The following is an 18,813-nucleotide window of genomic DNA, read 5'->3' as shown; positions in this document are numbered from 1 at the left end:
CTTACGGCAATTAGGACTTTTAAATTTTTAAAAATTTTATTTTTGAAATTTTCATACCAGAACAATAGAAGGTAAACATTGGTAAATGCACAAAGTCTCTCCTCCGATTCCTCAGACAGGCTCTTCTTCCAGCACCTGTGCAGCTCACACTGGTCCCCTGAAAATGATCAACACTTGTCCAGAATGAGGGGGAAAAATCATTATGGGGGTTTTACATTAATGCTTCAGAAAAACAAACAAATATATATATGTATATACATACACATATTGCATCAATGGTCATGAAAACACATTTATGAAACATAACATTGATCCTGATGATAAATACTTAAATATCTACTTTATTTATGAGGACTCATGAGTACCAGAGGGGATATGAATGAAACGGATGAGGACGGTAGTTTCTCATGTCCAAATGAACTACTGACTATTACTATTTTGTTAGTACCTAATAAACCCTAATAAAGTGTTGCTGGTAAAATAAGGCAGACTGATACGTGTGTGTATAATGACCTCTTCTTCTTCTTCGTCATATTGGCAGTCTGAAAACCTCGACGTACAAACGTTTCACATTAAGGCTTCTTTGTCGCTGACAACTTGATGACAGTCGGTTAAAAAAAGTGCAAGAATAGTGAGTGACTGCTACCAAAACGGATTCCGTCTTGGGAAGAAAAAAACAAAAAACAAAAAAAATGAAGGCTATATGAATCTGCTGTGCAGGGATCATTGTGGAATCAATACGCAATCCGTAAAAGGCCAGAGAAGCAAGAGAATCCAAGGACGGGAATAAATGAGATGATGCTCTTCAATCTTTCCCCACGTCATTTCCCTGGCTGCATGCCTACCAACACTTTGATTTCAAAGCTCAGATGACTAACGTCACAGGACAGAGATAAATAGGTTTAAAATAAATACGTCAGTAGTTTAATGCAAAAGAAAAAAAATTAAAGAAAGAAATGGAAGTTTTTTTTTCTTGTCTAGGTTAAAATACTTCAGCAGATGTGCTAGTTTAGGCATTTTGGTCCGTTTACAACCAGATGTTCCAGAGACGGGAGGAATGCGGTTAATAAATACTTTGTACTTAAGTGCATTTCGGAGACAACACGGATGTCGGTTACAGTGAATCGACCGAACCCTTTCTGTTCTCTTCAAAGGGAATCTAAATAAAATGGAAAATGACATTTTGTCATTTTGTCATTTTAATCTTGTCAAAAAGATAAATCCAGTTTGGTTATAAGTCTGGCTTTACAAACGTGAAACCTTTTCCCATTTTGTGTCACTGCAATCACAATCCTCTATGTATTTCATTGGGATTTAAACAGAAACAACGCAATGTAACGTAGCGTAATGTAACATATTTTATAGAATCTTTATGGAAATAAAATCTGACAAAGGTGGCTTGGAAACGTGGTCTGCCCTCCATAAATAAACTCCAGTGCAAACAAACATCTCTAAAAGTCACTTTTCTAGAAAGCAAAATCTACTCTAGCTGTTGAGTGAAGGCCTCAAAGGTTTGTCAGACAAAAGAAGTTGTGACCAAACAGCATCATTAAGAACATTATAGGGGGAGTTTAAAGCAGGACGAAGTGGAATAGTAATAATAAAAAAAATCATGCTGAGCAATATAAAATAGCCTTAATAGGTAGAAAGAAAGCCTTTGTTGAAATTTCTGGTCAGACTTTGCTACAAAGGTCTGGTCCAAAAGAGACTAAATACAAAACAAAGAGAACCAACACTGAGCATTAGTCTGCACAACCTTAAGACATGACAGTGGCAGGATTATGCTGCGGGAATGCTTTTCATCAGCTTAAGAGTTTTCACTGTATTTGTTTAAAAAAATACACTATGTGTCCTTTTTCCTCCCATTTCGCAATTATACATGGCTTTGTGGCAGATCATGCCAATAAAATACGTCAAAGTTCGCCGTTGTAACAAAGTGTGAAAAAGTCCGGCACACCATGACTCACCGTTATGACTAAAATAAAATAAAAAGAAAAAAAACTTTTAAAAAGCTGTGAGCAATGAATGAAGTTGATTCATTTATGTTCACATGTGGGCTGCTTCTCCCATGTACTCCAGACAAGGTTATTTCTCAAAGCATGACTTCCACTGCAATTAGACAAGTTTAGGAGAACGAAAAGCACACAAAAAAAACAGAAGTTGTATAAGGAAATATAAAAGGAATGATTTCACAAGTGTCAAAAAAGAAAGCAAAGTAAATAAGTTAAGGTCAAAAACTACATTGAAAAAAATTCCAACCAAATACCTTCCAGTGATTTTTCGCTCAGTTGTATTATGAGAACTCGGGAGAATCGTCTGAGGCTTTAGTAAAAGTGTGTGGAAAAAGCTGAAGTCTCCTTTCAAAGCTGTTTATGTCACTGGTATAAATGCTTTGACACTCAGGTTGGGTATGCAAAGCTGATGGTTTAAAAGAAACAAAAAAAGAAGCAAACAAATGCTATGAAGAGGGCTTGGAGAGATCGTAGTCGATGATGAGCTGTTTGATGTACGACAGTTTTTCATGAAGATACTCGCAGCGCTTCTTTTCCTCCCTGTAGTCTGGAAACTTCTGTGGAGAATGGAGACGGCGAGTCAGGACATTTCGTACAAATCTACACAGAAAACACACACTTACATCAATCGGTCCCCTCCATGTTTTTGCAATTCCACAGTTGCAAAATCTACATATTGCTGCACCTTTTCATTCTAATGTATAATTGTGAGTCTATTGGAAATGTTCAACAAAATGGGTCAAAAACAATGATTTTAAATGAGTGCTAACTCCCACCTGCAGATGGCAGTATTTCCTACTTCTACTGCACTGCTGCTTCAGCTTGACTCCATGTGAAATTATGGTCTATGTTTGATTTGGTGAGTAACCCAAAGCCACATTTACCGTCATACATAAGCACAAATATTGCAAATAATTTGTCTTGGTCTGTCATCTTACTGATAAAAGTTGCACATTTTCAAAGCTTACTAAGATGTAACATTTAGAAATTTGCTAGAAAAAGATTTTTACAAAAGTAGAGCAACAAGAAATTTACAAGTCCAACATAAACCTAAACACTTAAGCGCCGTTACCTTCCGAAACTTGCTGTACTTTTCCAGTATTTGGTCTTCCATAGTCTAAACAAAAAAAAAAAAAAAAAGGAATTGCCAATTTATTGCAGTTGATTAAGATTGTACAAAACATCACATCTCTCTTCATACTGCAGGCCTTGTTTCTGATAAGCTGTAGATATGTACCTTATATTCCTGTGTGCCAGGAGACAGAGTCTTGATCTTGGAGCCCAGCTGAACAAACATGTGAGTTATGGCAGCGATCCGGGAGTGAAGGTCTTTGTACTCGTCGTACTCTGTGCAGAAATCCTCCTGATATCGCTGCCGTTGCTCCAAACTTGAGATGGGGCTGTACGCCCTGCAGCGACAACACAAAACCCAAAGCACACTCTGTGAGGTGAAAATGGCAGCATGGATGTGGAAGTTTTAAGGAATAAAGGAGCTTCAAAAGTTACTTTGTTTATATTTTAATCTTAGGCCTAGTCCACAAGTAGCCAGGTAATTTGGAAAACTGATACATTTCTTTGCATTTTGGCCTAAAATCCACACAAAATATCTGTTTTATACAACTAAAAACAATTACTTATAAAAACTTTCACCAAATTGGAGATCTCAGAAAACTCTGTAATTGTGTTTGCATGAACATGGAAAAACAGAGAGTGAGGATCTCATGCATTACAGTTTGCGACAAATAATGCGCCATTATGCTGGGACACAATTCCCAATCAACATCGTCTTGAGTTTTATTAACATTTTATTCTAATAATTTATTTAAAAGTACCTTCTTATATCTCTACACAAATGAACTTTCTGGCAACATGTTTAATTCCTAACAGTAAGTTGCGGTTGTTTTGAAGCAATCTGATTGGCTGACGGGTAATAGCTGTGCACTACACTGCCCCCTATGTGTTTGGCATGTTTACAACAAGCTTCAGAAAGGCGTTTCTGTGTGAGTTCATGTGGATGAAAACTTTCCTGAAATTGATCGCTGGTGTGTGATATTACTTTTGTTAATAATATGACACAGATTTTTCTTTTATAAAGACCTGGCTATGTGTGTACAAAGCCTTAGATGTCAAGAACTGTTTCTGTTTTCTAAAGTTGTTCCTCAGATCTGCGTTTCTTCTCCTGCAGTTCATTAGTTTGCCACAAGATGGCAGCAAGACAGTCATGAAAAATTCCACGATAAGCTTATGACTCATCACAAAGAAAAAAAAAAACTTCCATTAATAATATCTGTTTTTTGTCCAGTTAATGTCAGTGGAAAACAACATTTACCAGCAGAGACGGCACACAGATCAGTTACTTTACATCCTGTTTACACTCACAGCACGTAATCCGGCTTCTCCTCGGAGGCCGCAGCACTTGTGATGTCAGGATCTGCAGCAAACACACGAGATTAAGAAAATTCAATCAACTGCAGATGAGTCAGTGCAATCATCGACAAGGCTCGGCTGTCGTCCGAACACTAAGCTCTGCGTTTTGGTTTCCCTGAGAACCGCAGAGCGTGAGGGTGCTTGTGCCACACGTCTCGGTCGGTCCAGATGGGCTAAAAGCTCCTGGGTGTCGGGGGACCCCGCGCTCCACTGGAGCTGTTTCTGAGTCACTCAGCCACAGAAGACAGCGAAGACTCATGAGGGGCTGGCTCACGGGAGCAAATACTGCCACGCTCAAAAGATAATACAGCAGAAACACACCAATGCTGCCAGATAACCTCAGAGCAGCCTAAAGTCCTCCCTCTGGTCATCTGTTGTCAGGGTCTGTGGTTAAACTCATATGTTAGGTGCAGCAACAACAGCTCTGACCAGGGCCGGATTTAAAAGATTAAGGGCGCCTGGGCTGGAGTCAGTTTTGGTGCCCTATCCCAGAATGATAAAAAGATAAATAAAACTAATGTAAATCACAGAACATTAATAGGGAGAAGGCCTGTCACAATAACACATTTTGCTAGACGATAAATTGTCCCAGAAATTATCACGATAAACAATGATATTGTTTTGAGACCATTTTTAAGTAATGTAATGGTAAAGGCATAATGATATAAGAACACATTCAAAAATCTCAATAAGCTTTAAATTCTAAAGAACAATTAACTCTGCAAGTGGACTCAACCAAAATTAAAAGAATACTGCATGCAAACAAAGATGGCCAAAAATACAAATAAGGTAAACGGGCTTAAGGAAAACATATGGAGAAAAAAAAATCAAGCAGAAGAAGAGAAAGAGGCCTTACTGTCAAGTTTCTCTGTGTTCTGCTTGAGATCAGGACTCGACTGCAACCATTCGGCTCCTTTGTCACTTTTTAACCTTTCCCGCTCTTTTTCTTTGTGCTTTTTGGATTTCTTCTTTCTGTGCTGGCTGTTGTGGAGTTGCTGCTGAGTGCAATCAGAGTCACCCTGTGACGTTTTCAGCTTGTTAACGTTAGTGTCCTGCTCTCTTTTCTCAGAAATATGTCCGTCAGCCGGGCCGTGCTCGAAAGGAAATCCACTGTGGGCCACAGTTAGGCTGCTGGGGTCACCAGGGATGCCACCGATCCGCTGAGGTTCAGCAACGGAGAGGAGACTGGGGTCGAAGGTCACAGTTGCATTATCATGTGCTCCTTTAGTGTTTGTGAGTCCTTTTGCCGCAGACTGGTGTAACCTTTGGTCTGTAAGTTTTTGCCTCTTCGCAGCCAGTCTTTCCTGTGAGTCCAGGGGAACAGGACGTTTCTAGGGGAAGAAAAGGGGAGCAAATGGAAAAACAGAACAGAGATAATAATTGCATCTAAAACATTCTCAGAAAAATCCTTCAATCCTACATACAAAATGTCGCTACAACATCTCCAATGCTCTGAATTACATTACCAAACAAAATAAGAAACATGTGTGTTTAACAAGTCACGTTTGTTTAGTAATAGAGTATTAAAGGGAACCCGTGTACTGCAGCATTTCAGTGAAAACCGTCATTGAAACTTTTAAACTTGATGCGTCACAGAAACACGAATGGTGTGTTTCCTGTTAACTCTTATTCTGTTAATGTTAATGCTGTGAAGTAATAAGATCTTTTCCCCCAACTGCGACTTGTGTTAGTTTAATGATGACTTACATGATGAGTACTTGGAAAACAATTACAAACAAAGAGTCGGAATACCGACGGGAAAAGTCGGAGGTCTTCGAGCCAACCCAAGTTCAGCATCCAATATGGCAGCTGCTCATGTAAAATGACATTAAGATTTCAGGTAGGACTGTGCAACAAATCAAATGTACCGTTTTATTTAGTCTGCAAATTAAATATTTAGTTTGAAAACTAAGTATTTAGCTCCAGATTAAATATTTAGCTGCAAGCTAAATATTTAGTTAGCAAGCTACATTGGCAGGATAAACTAAACTTAGGTCTGAGCTAAATACTTGACAAGCTAAATATTTATTTTGCCAAACATTTAGCTTGCTAACTAAATATTTAGTTAGCTAGTTAGCTAAGATAAATTTAGGACTGGTCTAAGTACTTTGCAAGTTAATTAATTAGTTTGTTGTCTCATATTTAATTTGCTAACTACACTTAGCTTGCTAACTAAGTATTTAGCACAGCTAAATTGCAAATTTAATATTTAATTTCTAACTGACATTTTCAAATGTACTAATAACATTTTGTATTTTAAACAACCACCTACATTTTAATTATAACATATTTATGTATAACTTTCTGAGAAAATGTGATGAAAATAGGACTTTGGAAAACGAAGCCCCACATTTTTGTGTGACGACAAACTAAATAACCCAAATCTTTGCTCTTATATTTCTGTGTAGCTCAACACCACGTAGATCCGATCTCCAAATCGGAGGACAAATACAACGCAGCAGAACTCCAAGGGGCCACTATAACAGCTGACTGATTTTTAAATCAACATTTTTAAATTAAACTCCCACTGCCGAATCCTGCCAACATAAAGATTACTGACAAGAAAACGTCCATTTACCACAGCTGGGTTTTTCGCTGCGCTTGGGTCCTCGGGGGTCGCAGGTATTGACAAGTGTGCTTGAACGTTGCGTGATTTATTGCTGATGTGGGGCTGAAGTTTCCTGTTAAACACACAGAGAGAACAGGATATATAAAGCCATAAAAACACGCCGTCTGTGGAATTCAGAAAATGTCGAACCGAACACGCGAATTTATCACCCTCCATAAAGAAATGATTGAGACTGACAGGAGGAGGGGGGGCTAGCACCTGTCTGAAGCTCAAAGCACAGGAAAAAGTCTCCATGTCTGAGCACGGCGCTGTAAATACAGCTGGTCCCTGGCAGCAACAACAGTCCACGCTAAGATAGCATCTGCTTAGTAAGAAATATATATGCTCTCACTGCAGAATAATTGATAGTTTTAGTGACTCCATACGCTTTGCTTTTTGTTTTGTCGTTGGTGCCAGGCCTCTAACTCACCTGGACAGCAGCCTGCTGACCAGCTGCTTCTCCTCCTCGCTGTAGCCCGGCCAGTCCCTCTGCACGTGCCTGTAGAAGTCGTCCTTCAGCAGGCAGCTGCTGTCTTTGGGATTCACTCTGGCCACCTGAAACACGGGGGAAACTCTGGCCGTTAGCAGAGCAACATGGAAGATGATCTGACGTCTTGCATCCGGGTTGGAGAATACAGGAGAGCGCTCAACAACGGCAAGCACACGGACGACGCGAGGAAATGTTGGTGTGGAAAAATAAACAAAACCTGTGCCAAGTTATGCGAGATAAGAACAATTTATGAGGAAAATTCTTTAGCCTCGCAAGTCTTTTATTCAGAAAAATACATAAACAGGCTACACTAGGGGATGTGAAATCAAAATTTGGTTTGGGATTGACAAATGTTTACTTATTGACTATTTATAAAAAGCTAGATACATTACGAAGGCTGCAGTTGTGCTGATTATTTTAGTTATCGATTATTCTGACAATTAAATGGATTTAAAAAATTCAACAGATTTTTAATTTAATCACATAAGGCTTTTTTATATTAGAAGGACATCAAAAGATTCAAATAATGTTTTAAATCCTTTTTTAAAAAAAAGAAAATAAACATTTTATTGCACTAATATAGCGTTTCTTTAGTGAATTTGATTCAGGTGAAGACAAAACTTTACTACTTAAGGAGTTTTGGCTAAAACGTATCGACAGTCAATGATTTTTTAAATTTTAAATTCAAAATGTATATATAATCTGTGCAGTTTGTGTTTAATAACTTAATAGCTCTGAAAATGTTTTTTTTTCAGCAAATAGTCTGCTTTGGGTCTGTGTACTCCAATTAATGATTAATCGATTACTGAATTAGTGGACAATTATTTCGATAATTGATTCATCACGATTAATCATTTCAGTCCTATCATTAAAAATCATGAATTTTTGACCATCTTTTCTCAGTAAAATGATCCACAGTCGCATCTAGTTACTATAACCAGATGAAAACGGCCATGTTGAGAAGCTAAGCTGTCCCCCTGCTACAGTTTCTTTAGCTTCGTATTTGACTGCCTTTCTCTGAGGACATCCATCTTTGTGATGCCTGCTGACATGGCGGCCCGCCCAACAGCAAACAGGATCTCTGAAGAGGCAATTATAGCACTGACCTAATTAGAAACAACAACCTACACAACTCCCCTAAGCACATGCATTGACAGGCGGAGGGACGACAGAAGACGGACACCAATGTGATCAGTAAAAAACAAAAACAACAACAAAAATCACAAATAACACACATTAATCAAAAACAGCTGGAAGAATCCAGACTGGTCTGATAGACTTGATGCTTGTTTATAGTTTTTAGCTGTTATACACAATTTAGTCCCCATAAAAGGTTTTGGTTTGGTGTTTTGAATGGAAAGTGTGGACTAGGTCACTAATAGCTTGAAATGAATGCTGCCAAGAGGTGGCGCAGGGAAAAGTGCACAAAACTCAAGAGCGACTATAATAATATTTAAAAACACAATGGAGGGAGCAGGTAAAACCGGAGAGTAATTTTACTTTTACAACTCAGCCTTCTGGATTACATGCAGGCTGGAGGGCTGCAACTAATAAATCAGCTGTTTAGACACACACATTATTCCCCCAGAAACACACAAAACGCCACAAACATGAAGCAGCTCATGCAATAGATCTTATAGAAAATACAGGATCCTTCATATAAATCCTCCTGCAGTGTTTTGTGTTTTAAAGTCCACTTATAAATAACATTGGAGCCCAAATAAATGACTAGAGGTGAAAGTAGATCTCCCATGGGATGCCTTAAAGCATGTGTGTGTGTGTTGAATGGTCCAATCAAAGTTCACATGAAAATTGGTGAGAAAACGTGAAAAGTGACTGTGTGAAAAAATTAGTTAGTATATGACGGAATCTGACTTTATTTGCAGATTTATTTGCTGTTAAGCGTATTATTAACTCAAAATACAAATGTACATGCACAACTATGCGCCACTTTGCGATGGTCTAGCACAAGAAAAACACGAGAACAGTGAAATAAATTGATATTTTTAGTTTACAATGTGACAAAACGTGAGTTCAAACTGCAAGGGGTGTCGATGCGTTGTAAAGCTGTTGACTTCAAACTGTGTGAACCGTTAGCAGTGTGTGAGAGATTGTGGTTTTCACCTCGTCCAGCACGGCTCCCAGCTCGGCCTTGTCCTTTGCTGCGGCTCGCTCTCTCTCCAGCCACAGGAGAAGCTCTGGTTTCCTGTAGGGTTTGAGGGCCAGCAGGTGGATGATGCGTTCCCTCAGGGGCTTCTGGGCCGGCATGCCGTAGCTCCTCCGGTTGGAGGGCGGCTGCTTGAAGAAGCTGCTTTCAGGAGCAGGCAGAGGAGCGGATCTCTTTTGGTATTTGACGCTTTTACCTGGGAATGAGCCGAAATTGCAGGAAGAAATGCGGTCAATTTGAGATTTCTCCTCATTGGATTCTTGGAGAAGTGTTGCTTTCATTATTCTTAATTGTACATAAGAAGATAATTAAATGAGTACAGCAAACACTTTCTCTCTGCAGGTTTAGGCAAATGAAATTTAAGACTTTTCAAGACCTATTTCAATTAATTAAATTCAATACAAAAAATAAAAACAATCTTGGGAATGTTTTGGGAATGATGCTGCATTACAATCAAGTGAAGCAAAAACTCTGACATTTCTGGGGTCTGTGGCTCTTGGCAGCAGATTTGTGTTTCACACAAACTTGGCACTGCAGTTAAGACTGCAGTCACATTGTCACCTTCCTAAATTAATGGCCTACATCTTTTTTTTTTGTCAGAACTGATTTTTTTTTGTCTGTATAATCATTTGGTAAAAAGAGGTGGTAATTTATTCTTTTTTTTTTTTTTTACAGACACTTTTGGCATAAAATATGTTAGGCCGTTATTTTAGGAAGGTGAAAACATGACTCTCTACAGTGTTAACCTCTGTAGTGCCAAAGACGAATGTCGTCCGGGCAAAGGGCGATAACTTTGCATCACGATAGATGCAAAAAAAGCTAGCTAGCTGTTAGCAGCTAATTACCGGTAGCCTGTATTGCCTTGATTGAGGCGCAAGGAAAACATCTGTGTGCTGCTCATGTTTTGCCTGTCAGAATCCTATCTATATGAAAATATGAAAGATTAAACAGTCCCGCCACAACAAAATGTAAGACCTGCATTTAAGTCAACTTACTCTTTAAAATAATTTTAAGACATTTTAAGTGCTAAAATTTAGATCCAAGAATTAAGACTTAAGGATGTGTGTAGACTCTGTATATAATTGATTTTTGTGTACTTTCTTTTTTTTTTCCAGGCAGACCGGGCACGTTTGAGCCGTGAAAGCCGTCTTCTCTCTATGCTAATCCTGCTGCAGGTTAATCTGAGCTTTAAAGGTCGGAGCGGGGAGAGAGGTTCAGGAAAAGCGAGGTTTCTGTTCAACCACTGAAGTGTGTCTGCCTCAGGTTATATTACCACTTTATCATCCTGAACCTTTCTGCTTTATGCGTCATCTGCTGGTGTGGGTTTCATGTAAATATGAGTGGCTAACGATGAGGTGAAGGTTTATTGGATAAAAACATTGCCACATTCAACAGATGTTTAGATTAAACCATGTAAGCCTTTTGTATTAGAAATACAAAGTATGTATATTTTTTGTAGTTTTGGTTTAATCGCTGCTCTGACTGTGTTGTTTCAGTAGATTGCTTTTTATTTGAGTGTGTATGTTCCAGTTAATCAATGACTAAATTAGTTGACAGTTATTTCTGTAATGGAGTCATCACGATTAATCGCTTCAGCACTACTGAAAACCTAACCCCGCTTTGAGATTCTCCTCGACGTTCTGCCTGACCTGTTGCCCAGTAAACCTCCAAAGCCTTCAAAAACAGCTGCATTTCCTCTCAGGCGCAAACTTCTGATCACTCACTGGTATTTAAAAATCTTTACCTGCCAATTCCAATTTTCGGTGATACCGATTTTTTTTTTTTTTTTTTTTTTGATCTGGAAAGTCGCTAAACATAGCGATAAAGCACCCGAATTATTGGTGCACTTCTACTTTGTATACAAAACAACCAAAGGTAATCGGTTGCACTGCGTTGCATTTAGGGGTATTGGAGTAAAGAGGGCTACATTTTTCTTCTTTTTTTTCTATCCTCAAAGCAATTTTCCTTCCACCTCTGCTTTGTGTTGTTCAGTCAGATAAATTTGAGGTGTGACCAAATGTGCAGACAATTGAAGAGTTACTGAAATATTGCAAATTAACTCTGTGACTAAATGTGAGTCAGATGTAGGTTTGTTGTGTTTTATGCGTTTCTGCAGGTGGAAAATGCTTTGAGAGTCAGAGCAGTGTTCAGAAAGTAACTTAAATTGGCCATCCACTACAAACTTGCTTTCCTATCTCGAGCTGAAGAGCTCACGTTACACAATTTACGGAGTCTGATATTGGTCCACACCAGCTGGAGCTCCGGCCTGGACGTCGGGGTCCAGAAGTGGGCCGAAGAAAATGATTGCATAACTACGGCAAGGGCTGGAGCAGAGGCAAACAATGAAGCACAGAGTGTAGCTGTTCAGTTTATTTTCTCTGAAGATTAAAGAGGTGCAAGGTAACCTTGGCTTCCACGACTGAAGAAAGAAAAAAGAAAAGTGCAGAAAAATTGGATTCTGGTCATGTGGCGTGGAAAACACTTCACTTGCCTTTTATTTAGAGAGAAATTATGATGGAAAGTTCACATTTTGGATGTTTTATAGTTCCGTTTGGTTCTCAACTAATTCAAAAAATATTCAAAGCTCTTTAAAAAACTAAAAATAAAAAACACCCAGCAGTTTTTTGACAATCAGTTAATGTTTTCAGTGTGTGGAAAATGAGCCGTTTCTAAAACCTCTCGATTGTTGAATCACACCGCACCGTCACCTAGCAACCCAAGTCAAGCTCCAGCACATTCGGCCAGCTTGTTTTACTGCTGTATGCACTATACAATGGCTGCTGGAAAAGTCAAGTGTTTTCTTGTTGTCTTACCATCCAGAAACCTTGTTGGATGTGAAGGAGGCTCTACTTCTGCTTTTCAAAGAAGTACGGTTGTATAGTTGCAGTCATTTTTACGTTCAAGTGTAAACGTTGAGTTGCCAGCAGCAGCTGATTTGGATTTAAAGTGACAGAGGCCCTAAACCAGCTTGTTCTGAAAGGAGTTCAACAAAGGCAGAGCTGAGCAGAGTAAAATCTCATTATCTATTAAATTATTTTCTGTGCAACAAAAAATGTAGTTAATGTTTTGCATAGCCCATAGACTTATCCTAACCTGTTCAAAGAAGCATAATAGGTCACCCTTAACGTCCACAAGTCCCTTTCAGGCAATCATGATACTGCATTATTTCCATTTTAACGGTTTAACAAAGAATTTGCAGCAAAAATATATTGAAAATCAGCAAACAGACAGCAGAGACGGAGTATTTGTTTGATTTTTTTTTTTAACTATATACGTTTGAGTCACAAACATTAACATAATACCCTGCTCTCAATGAAGACAACTGGTTCTGAACCACTAGATTGTTAGACACTAAGGCTGAAAAGCCGAATCCAACAAAATTATTGCAGACGCGACTTTTATAAGCAACGGGCCAGCCTGCACATCTGGTTCCATTACTCATCGCAAGAGGAAAAACGCCTGTTTTTCAGCTTCGAGCAATGATCTAAGCAGTTCAATCTACAAAAATATTCCAACAGATTTTTTTTTCATTATTTTTATTGGCGCTACTTAGTTTGCCATTTTTGATTTTATAATGGACCATTGTACACAAAGCCAATGTGTTCGAGGTTTCTGCCCACTCCACAGAGAGATGCTTTCATGTACAACATTTTCCCGTCACACGCGACTCTTCGGTCTAATCTTACTGGGCTGCGTGGCTCCGGGTTTGATCTCGATGGCCGAGCGGCTCCAGCTGTCCTTCTCCATCTGAGACATTCTCTCGCGGGTCATCTGGTAGGAGTCGTCGGTGGCGCACACGGTGATCTTGTCCTGGATGCTGCCTTGGCCCTCCAGCTGCTCGCGGCCGTCGCTATGGAGCGGGAAGGAAAAAACAAAAAGAGCAGGATTTCTCCTCGTGTTCGTGTAGCCTGATACGAGAGATTTTCCCAGACAGTATGGCTGTACGTTATGTCAGAGGCTGGATTTAGTCCGGTTCATGGCAGTGCAGAACCGACGGAAAACTGCAGGGATTACTTTGGCTCCGACTTGCACAACAGAGATCGACTTAGAGGTAAAGAGTTTGTTCAGCGAACCTGTTCATATGAGCACCGAATGGAAGATTTGTGGAACTGTCAAAGTTTATTTTCATCTTAAAAAGAACCATGATGTTCTCTCAATGGAACCCTAGATTCTCTCTGGGTACTCTGGCTTCCTCCATCCGAAAAACATGCAAGTTAGCTTAACCGGTAATTCCAAGTCACACTTAGGTGAGAGTGTGTCCATGCATGATTGTCTGTGTCCTGTGTGTGTGTTTATGTTGAATTTAACTAACTCAACTCCAAGATACTGAAGCGCTGTGGTTGGAACTGTTCCCACAAGGCATGGACCATGTAACAAGGTTTCATAAAGTCACAGTTTCAAAACCACCACGCCTCCCGTCATACTGACTCCCAAAGTATAAAATCCTTTCAATTGATAAACCAGAGAAAGTACCGGAGTACGACCAGCGGTCATTGCAATTAAAAGAAAAGAAAAAAAAAAAAAGCATTGGATATGGAGGAGTATATTTCTGCCAAAATGCTGCAGGTTGATTTCACATTTTGAAAAGAAAGACACTGTTATTCTCTGATGTCAAAACATTGTACATTTTCAAGGACAAAATAAAAAACGTTCGTGGCTAAAGGCATAAGTTTACGACATTAAACAAAGATGTTTTCTGACATCATAAAGTCAGACATTTGCAGGAAAAAATGTAGAGGTTCACTGAGATTATAAAGTCAGACATTTGTGACAAAAAAAGTCCTTCAACATGCAGGTGGTAAATTTAGGGGAAATGCATCCAGATATTTTGAGGTGCAGTCTAGTTCTCTGTCTGTGACAACAGCTAAATCTCCCAGGTGACTTTTAACTGATAAATTTAAGAGTTTTTTTCTTACAAAGTCTGACTTTGCAATGTCAGAGAACATCCAGGTTTTAACATCAGGAATGTATGTGCTTGTTATGGGAAACTGTAATTCTTTTTCTTGCAGATTTACGATTTTTCGCCAGAGAATATCCCAGCCTCTCACTGAAAACATCTGAATGTGATCTTTACATTTTTCCACCAAAACTTTTTTGGGAGGAAAGGACAGCTTTCATTAACATGACTCTAAGAGCTACTTTAAAATGAGCATAACAGGAAAAATGACAATAAAACAAACAAAATATTGTTTCTTTGAAGCAGTAGGAAAAACTTGTTGCTTTTTAACTAAAAGTAACAAGAGCAGGTTATGGTTTTTTGTTTCAGTTTTTTTCCTGTAATTTCACAAGAGGTTACCATTCAAGCTGCCTAGTCTCCACAAAAAACCCCAAAACAAAACAAAAAACTGTCTCAGGTTTGAGTAATGAAAGGATCTATCCAGAACAAATATAGAGAATTTGGCATCCCTTGTGATGGGGCAGGTGGGGAGTAGATTATGCTGATCTGCATTTTACAAAAATGAAAATCAGAGCTGCATCAATCAAATAGCTCGATATCAGAAGCGGCCATCTTTGATTTGATTAGCTCTGATCTCTGATTTGGCTGGTAAATGTGCTGAAAAATCCCATTTTATTTCTGCTCATTAAAGGAATCAAAACTATGAACACACACTAGATTTAGTGCATAAACTGTTAAAAAACTAACCAACTTCTCAGGAGTTTATTAAAAGTTGGATTATGCGAGGAGAAAATATTTTGATGCATGGATTTCCTCCATTTTCTGTTGGATGCAAAATTACAACATCTACTAAAATATATATTTTTTTACTTTTTTTTTTTTGTTTGTGGAAAAACAAACCAATCTCAAAATCTGAATCAAGATCCTGGAACTTCTTAGATTAAACCAGAAACCAACATCGAGCTGGTTTCTGGTGAAAACAGCCCGGAGCCAATTCCCTCCGTACCTGGAGATGTACTGATGGATGCAGTCAAAGCTGGCTTGAGGCTGGTCTTTGCTGTCACTGGACAGGTAGAAGGAGAAGATGCGCAGAGCAGAAGGTGTCTCTGGTGTTGGAGTTGGGATCTTGAAGTACTGTGAGGAAAACAGTAAGGTGGGGGAGAAAAAAAGTTAAAGATTGCTCTAAAAGTGCACGCATCGGATCCAGCCAATACCTTGAACTCGTCAACTCGATCAAGAATTAATGCGTCTTTTATTGCCTTTCAAAACTGTTGACATATTGCACAAGAAAAAGCAATTATCTCCACAGACTCTGCAGCCAAATGCAACGTAGCCAAGAAACACAGGGCTGAACAAGTCAAGGTTTTTGCAATCAACATAAATCTCTTCCTATTTTCACTTTTGGATGGCCTGAGGCAAAAATACTCTCTTGGTATAGTCCAAGAAGAGAAAAGTTAATGTAAAACCAACAACAACAAAAAAACAGAGGCTTATTCTGGTCTTCTCTGTTCTTGTGTTTAATAAATCAAAAAGCAGTGAAGCGCTGAACAGGTCAAAGGGATACAGAGGCTTACTCTGTCTCAGTTGGGCAAACAGTATTCATAAGATGTTGATTCAAAGTTCAAATATTAGGAATCTTTCCCAGGCGTCAAAGGTACTACAGATGAGATTTCTGGCACACCCTGGAGAGACACTAGAACATCACAGCGTCAGCAGAAAGACCAACATGAAAACCGAAGCATCTGGGAAGAAAAGCTGTGTTTTCTGTCTACAACAGGAATTGGTCGGCAAGAGATTTTTTTGCAGTACGATAACCTTGAGCAAAAAGTATTATCAATATTTACACAAATATTTCAAATAAATGGTCCATCCAGCATGCTCTGCTGAAGCATCATTCAGATTTCCTGCCAAACTCGGTGGAGGCCGGAGCAACCACTGCAAGACCAGAACGTGCACCACGCACGTTCTGGTCTGCAAACATGCAGCAACTGACCAGACAAACGTTTATGACGAGAGCTGAAAGGAGGCCTGACTCAGCAGGATTAGGCATTTACAAAAATAAATAAAATAAAATACAAGGAAAATTTCTGAAAAGCTACACAAAAGAATCTCAAAACATCCAGGAGACAAACTAAAGCTTATTGATTCGTCTCCTGGATGTCCAGAGAAACATTTGATAGCAAAAAGAGTAAAAACATTAAAAAAACCCTCTTGGCTCTGATATTGATTAGTTTACAGTGAAGGGCTACAATGAACAGGAATCACTGCAGCAAGTTTAATCAAATAGAGGAAATGTATATGTACAATTTTTATCCTGCTGCAGACGAGACAAAATTCATAGTAAATTCAAATCTGAACACGCAACGGGTTTTGCGGCTGATTCTCTTTTTCTCTTTTTGTTTTCTCATCATGTCATAAATGGCGACATTTGAAAATAAAAATGATTCTCTGCGTGAACTTGTTGATGCTGGACATTTGAAAACAGAGCCTGCTGCCTCTGCGCTTCGTTTTAAAGCATGCAAATATCCATTCCTCTGAATGTAAATGCAGCGCATAAGCTCTGGAGTTGTGCCAACAAACAATGCCGTCTTGAAAAGGATGACTCGAATAATAATGCAAAGCCATAAAGGACACAAAAAAAACAACGTTTTAGCTCCACACATGCAGAATTTGCCTATAAGGATCACCTTTGACATTTTGTCACTAGTTTGCAGCGAAGCAACAGGGACGTTGCCTCCTATTTTCTTATCAGCTCGCAGCACATGTCTTTACAAGCAGGCTGTCACCACAGGAATCCATCCAAACTGAGCTCCAGGGCTACAGGCAGCTCAGGTTGATCTCAGTTTCTTAAAAAAATAAACGTGTCCATGTGACTGTATAGTGGCTTGGCCTTCGGACAGCCTCCGAGTGACGTGTGCATTTAAAGTCTAAAAGGTTAACAGCTCAGTTCGGCATCGTTTATCTGCAGAAGACAGACTGATTCCCACAAAGTATAAAACTTCGTAGGGTCAGATGTGTCTCATGTTAGAGCGGACCGGTCAGACTTCAGATGCAGGGAGAGCTCATCACGTTTGGCTGTGGCCAATGTACGGCGTGCAGCTCGGTAAACAGCAAAAACCAAAAGCCATTTGTATACGAAAGCAGCCTGTATAAGGCGTTGACTTTCAAAATGGCTCCGTGTGATTATAAAGGTTTTACACTAGCAATGTTTACGTGGCACCATGCAGCCCCTTTTCTAGAACCTACTTTGCTCGGATTTCAAGTGTGTGAATGTCGGAAGTATAAATGCATATTAATATGTGTATTGATCCCGATATTGAAAAAAATAAATCTAGTTCGGGTATCAACATGCCTGACCCTTAAGGGCAGATCTATTGAGTCTATGCTTTATTCTCTGAGCAACACCATGTTTTATCATTTATTTTAAAAACTACTTTCACAATTTTGCAGTTTTGAACTGCTTTGTACTGGTGTGCCACATCAAAACAAGTTAAAGTTATAATGTGATAAAAGATAACAGAATGTAATTCGATTTGAAAGGGACAATAACTCAAAAATTGAGCTTTCCAAGCAGGTTGGTCGACTTCACTTAATTCTGCTGGTTAGCAGCGTAAGGTGTTGTCCATTGCGTTGCCTGTGGACAGAAACCTGCTGCTAGGTAAATAACCTGAATGTTATAAGAAGTTCCTGCAGCAACATTCAATAATTCATGTTCTGTGTTCACTGCATTGTTGTGTGTGGCGTCCCAGGATCCCTGCAGCTCCGAGTGTCCTGCCGTGAACCGCACAAAGAAGCACTGGCTGGCATTTATCTTCTGGCGACTGCTCATACGGCCTCCGCTGCCATATTTCTTCACTCCTGCTGTGGGAACTACAACAAGCACTCTGAATTCCCAGCAACCGGGGCCCACACCAGAGTGGAGCATGCTCCCCGAGAAGACGCATACACACACACAGCAATCCCTATAACCCAAAGAGGAGGTCTGAAAAAGAAGAACCTGGCGGTTTCTGCACTTAACTCACCATGAACGATGAAACATTTATGGAATTTCTTTCAAGTTAAAAATATTCAGAGAATCTGCGGGTTACTTCTAATCTTTAAATGAGCAGCGCACTGAGAAAATGAAATGGTAAAATCCATAGCTGGGGTCTATTTAAGGAACTTAATGAAGGACCGGGAAGCCAAAGGGAACGTTTCCAAAGCAAGAGAAGG

General features: G+C 39.3%; 1 protein-coding gene across 2 annotated transcripts in view; it reads right to left on the bottom strand.

Moving 5' to 3' along the window:
- Positions 1-17: 17 nt before the first annotated feature.
- Positions 18-18,813, bottom strand: part of LOC106916688 (RNA polymerase II elongation factor ELL-like) — a 31,622-nt gene continuing 12,826 nt past the window's right edge. For both annotated transcript variants that reach the window (XM_014985143.2, XM_088004140.1), the window contains 10 exons: positions 15,608-15,735; positions 13,391-13,554; positions 9,662-9,900; positions 7,478-7,602; positions 7,018-7,120; positions 5,296-5,770; positions 4,392-4,443; positions 3,250-3,421; positions 3,085-3,129; positions 18-2,569 (listed from right to left, as the gene is read on the bottom strand). In XM_014985143.2, coding sequence (XP_014840629.2) covers positions 2,459-2,569; positions 3,085-3,129; positions 3,250-3,421; positions 4,392-4,443; positions 5,296-5,770; positions 7,018-7,120; positions 7,478-7,602; positions 9,662-9,900; positions 13,391-13,554; positions 15,608-15,735 — 1,614 coding nt within the window. In that variant the 3' untranslated portion in view covers positions 18-2,458. The remainder of the gene's footprint in view (positions 2,570-3,084; positions 3,130-3,249; positions 3,422-4,391; positions 4,444-5,295; positions 5,771-7,017; positions 7,121-7,477; positions 7,603-9,661; positions 9,901-13,390; positions 13,555-15,607; positions 15,736-18,813) is intronic.

This window comes from Poecilia mexicana, unplaced genomic scaffold (assembly GCF_051168715.1).
Source record: "Poecilia mexicana isolate PSO_F unplaced genomic scaffold, ASM5116871v1 scaffold_3, whole genome shotgun sequence".
Classification (NCBI taxonomy): domain Eukaryota; kingdom Metazoa; phylum Chordata; class Actinopteri; order Cyprinodontiformes; family Poeciliidae; genus Poecilia; species Poecilia mexicana.
This window is presented reverse-complemented; position numbering and strand designations above follow the sequence as displayed.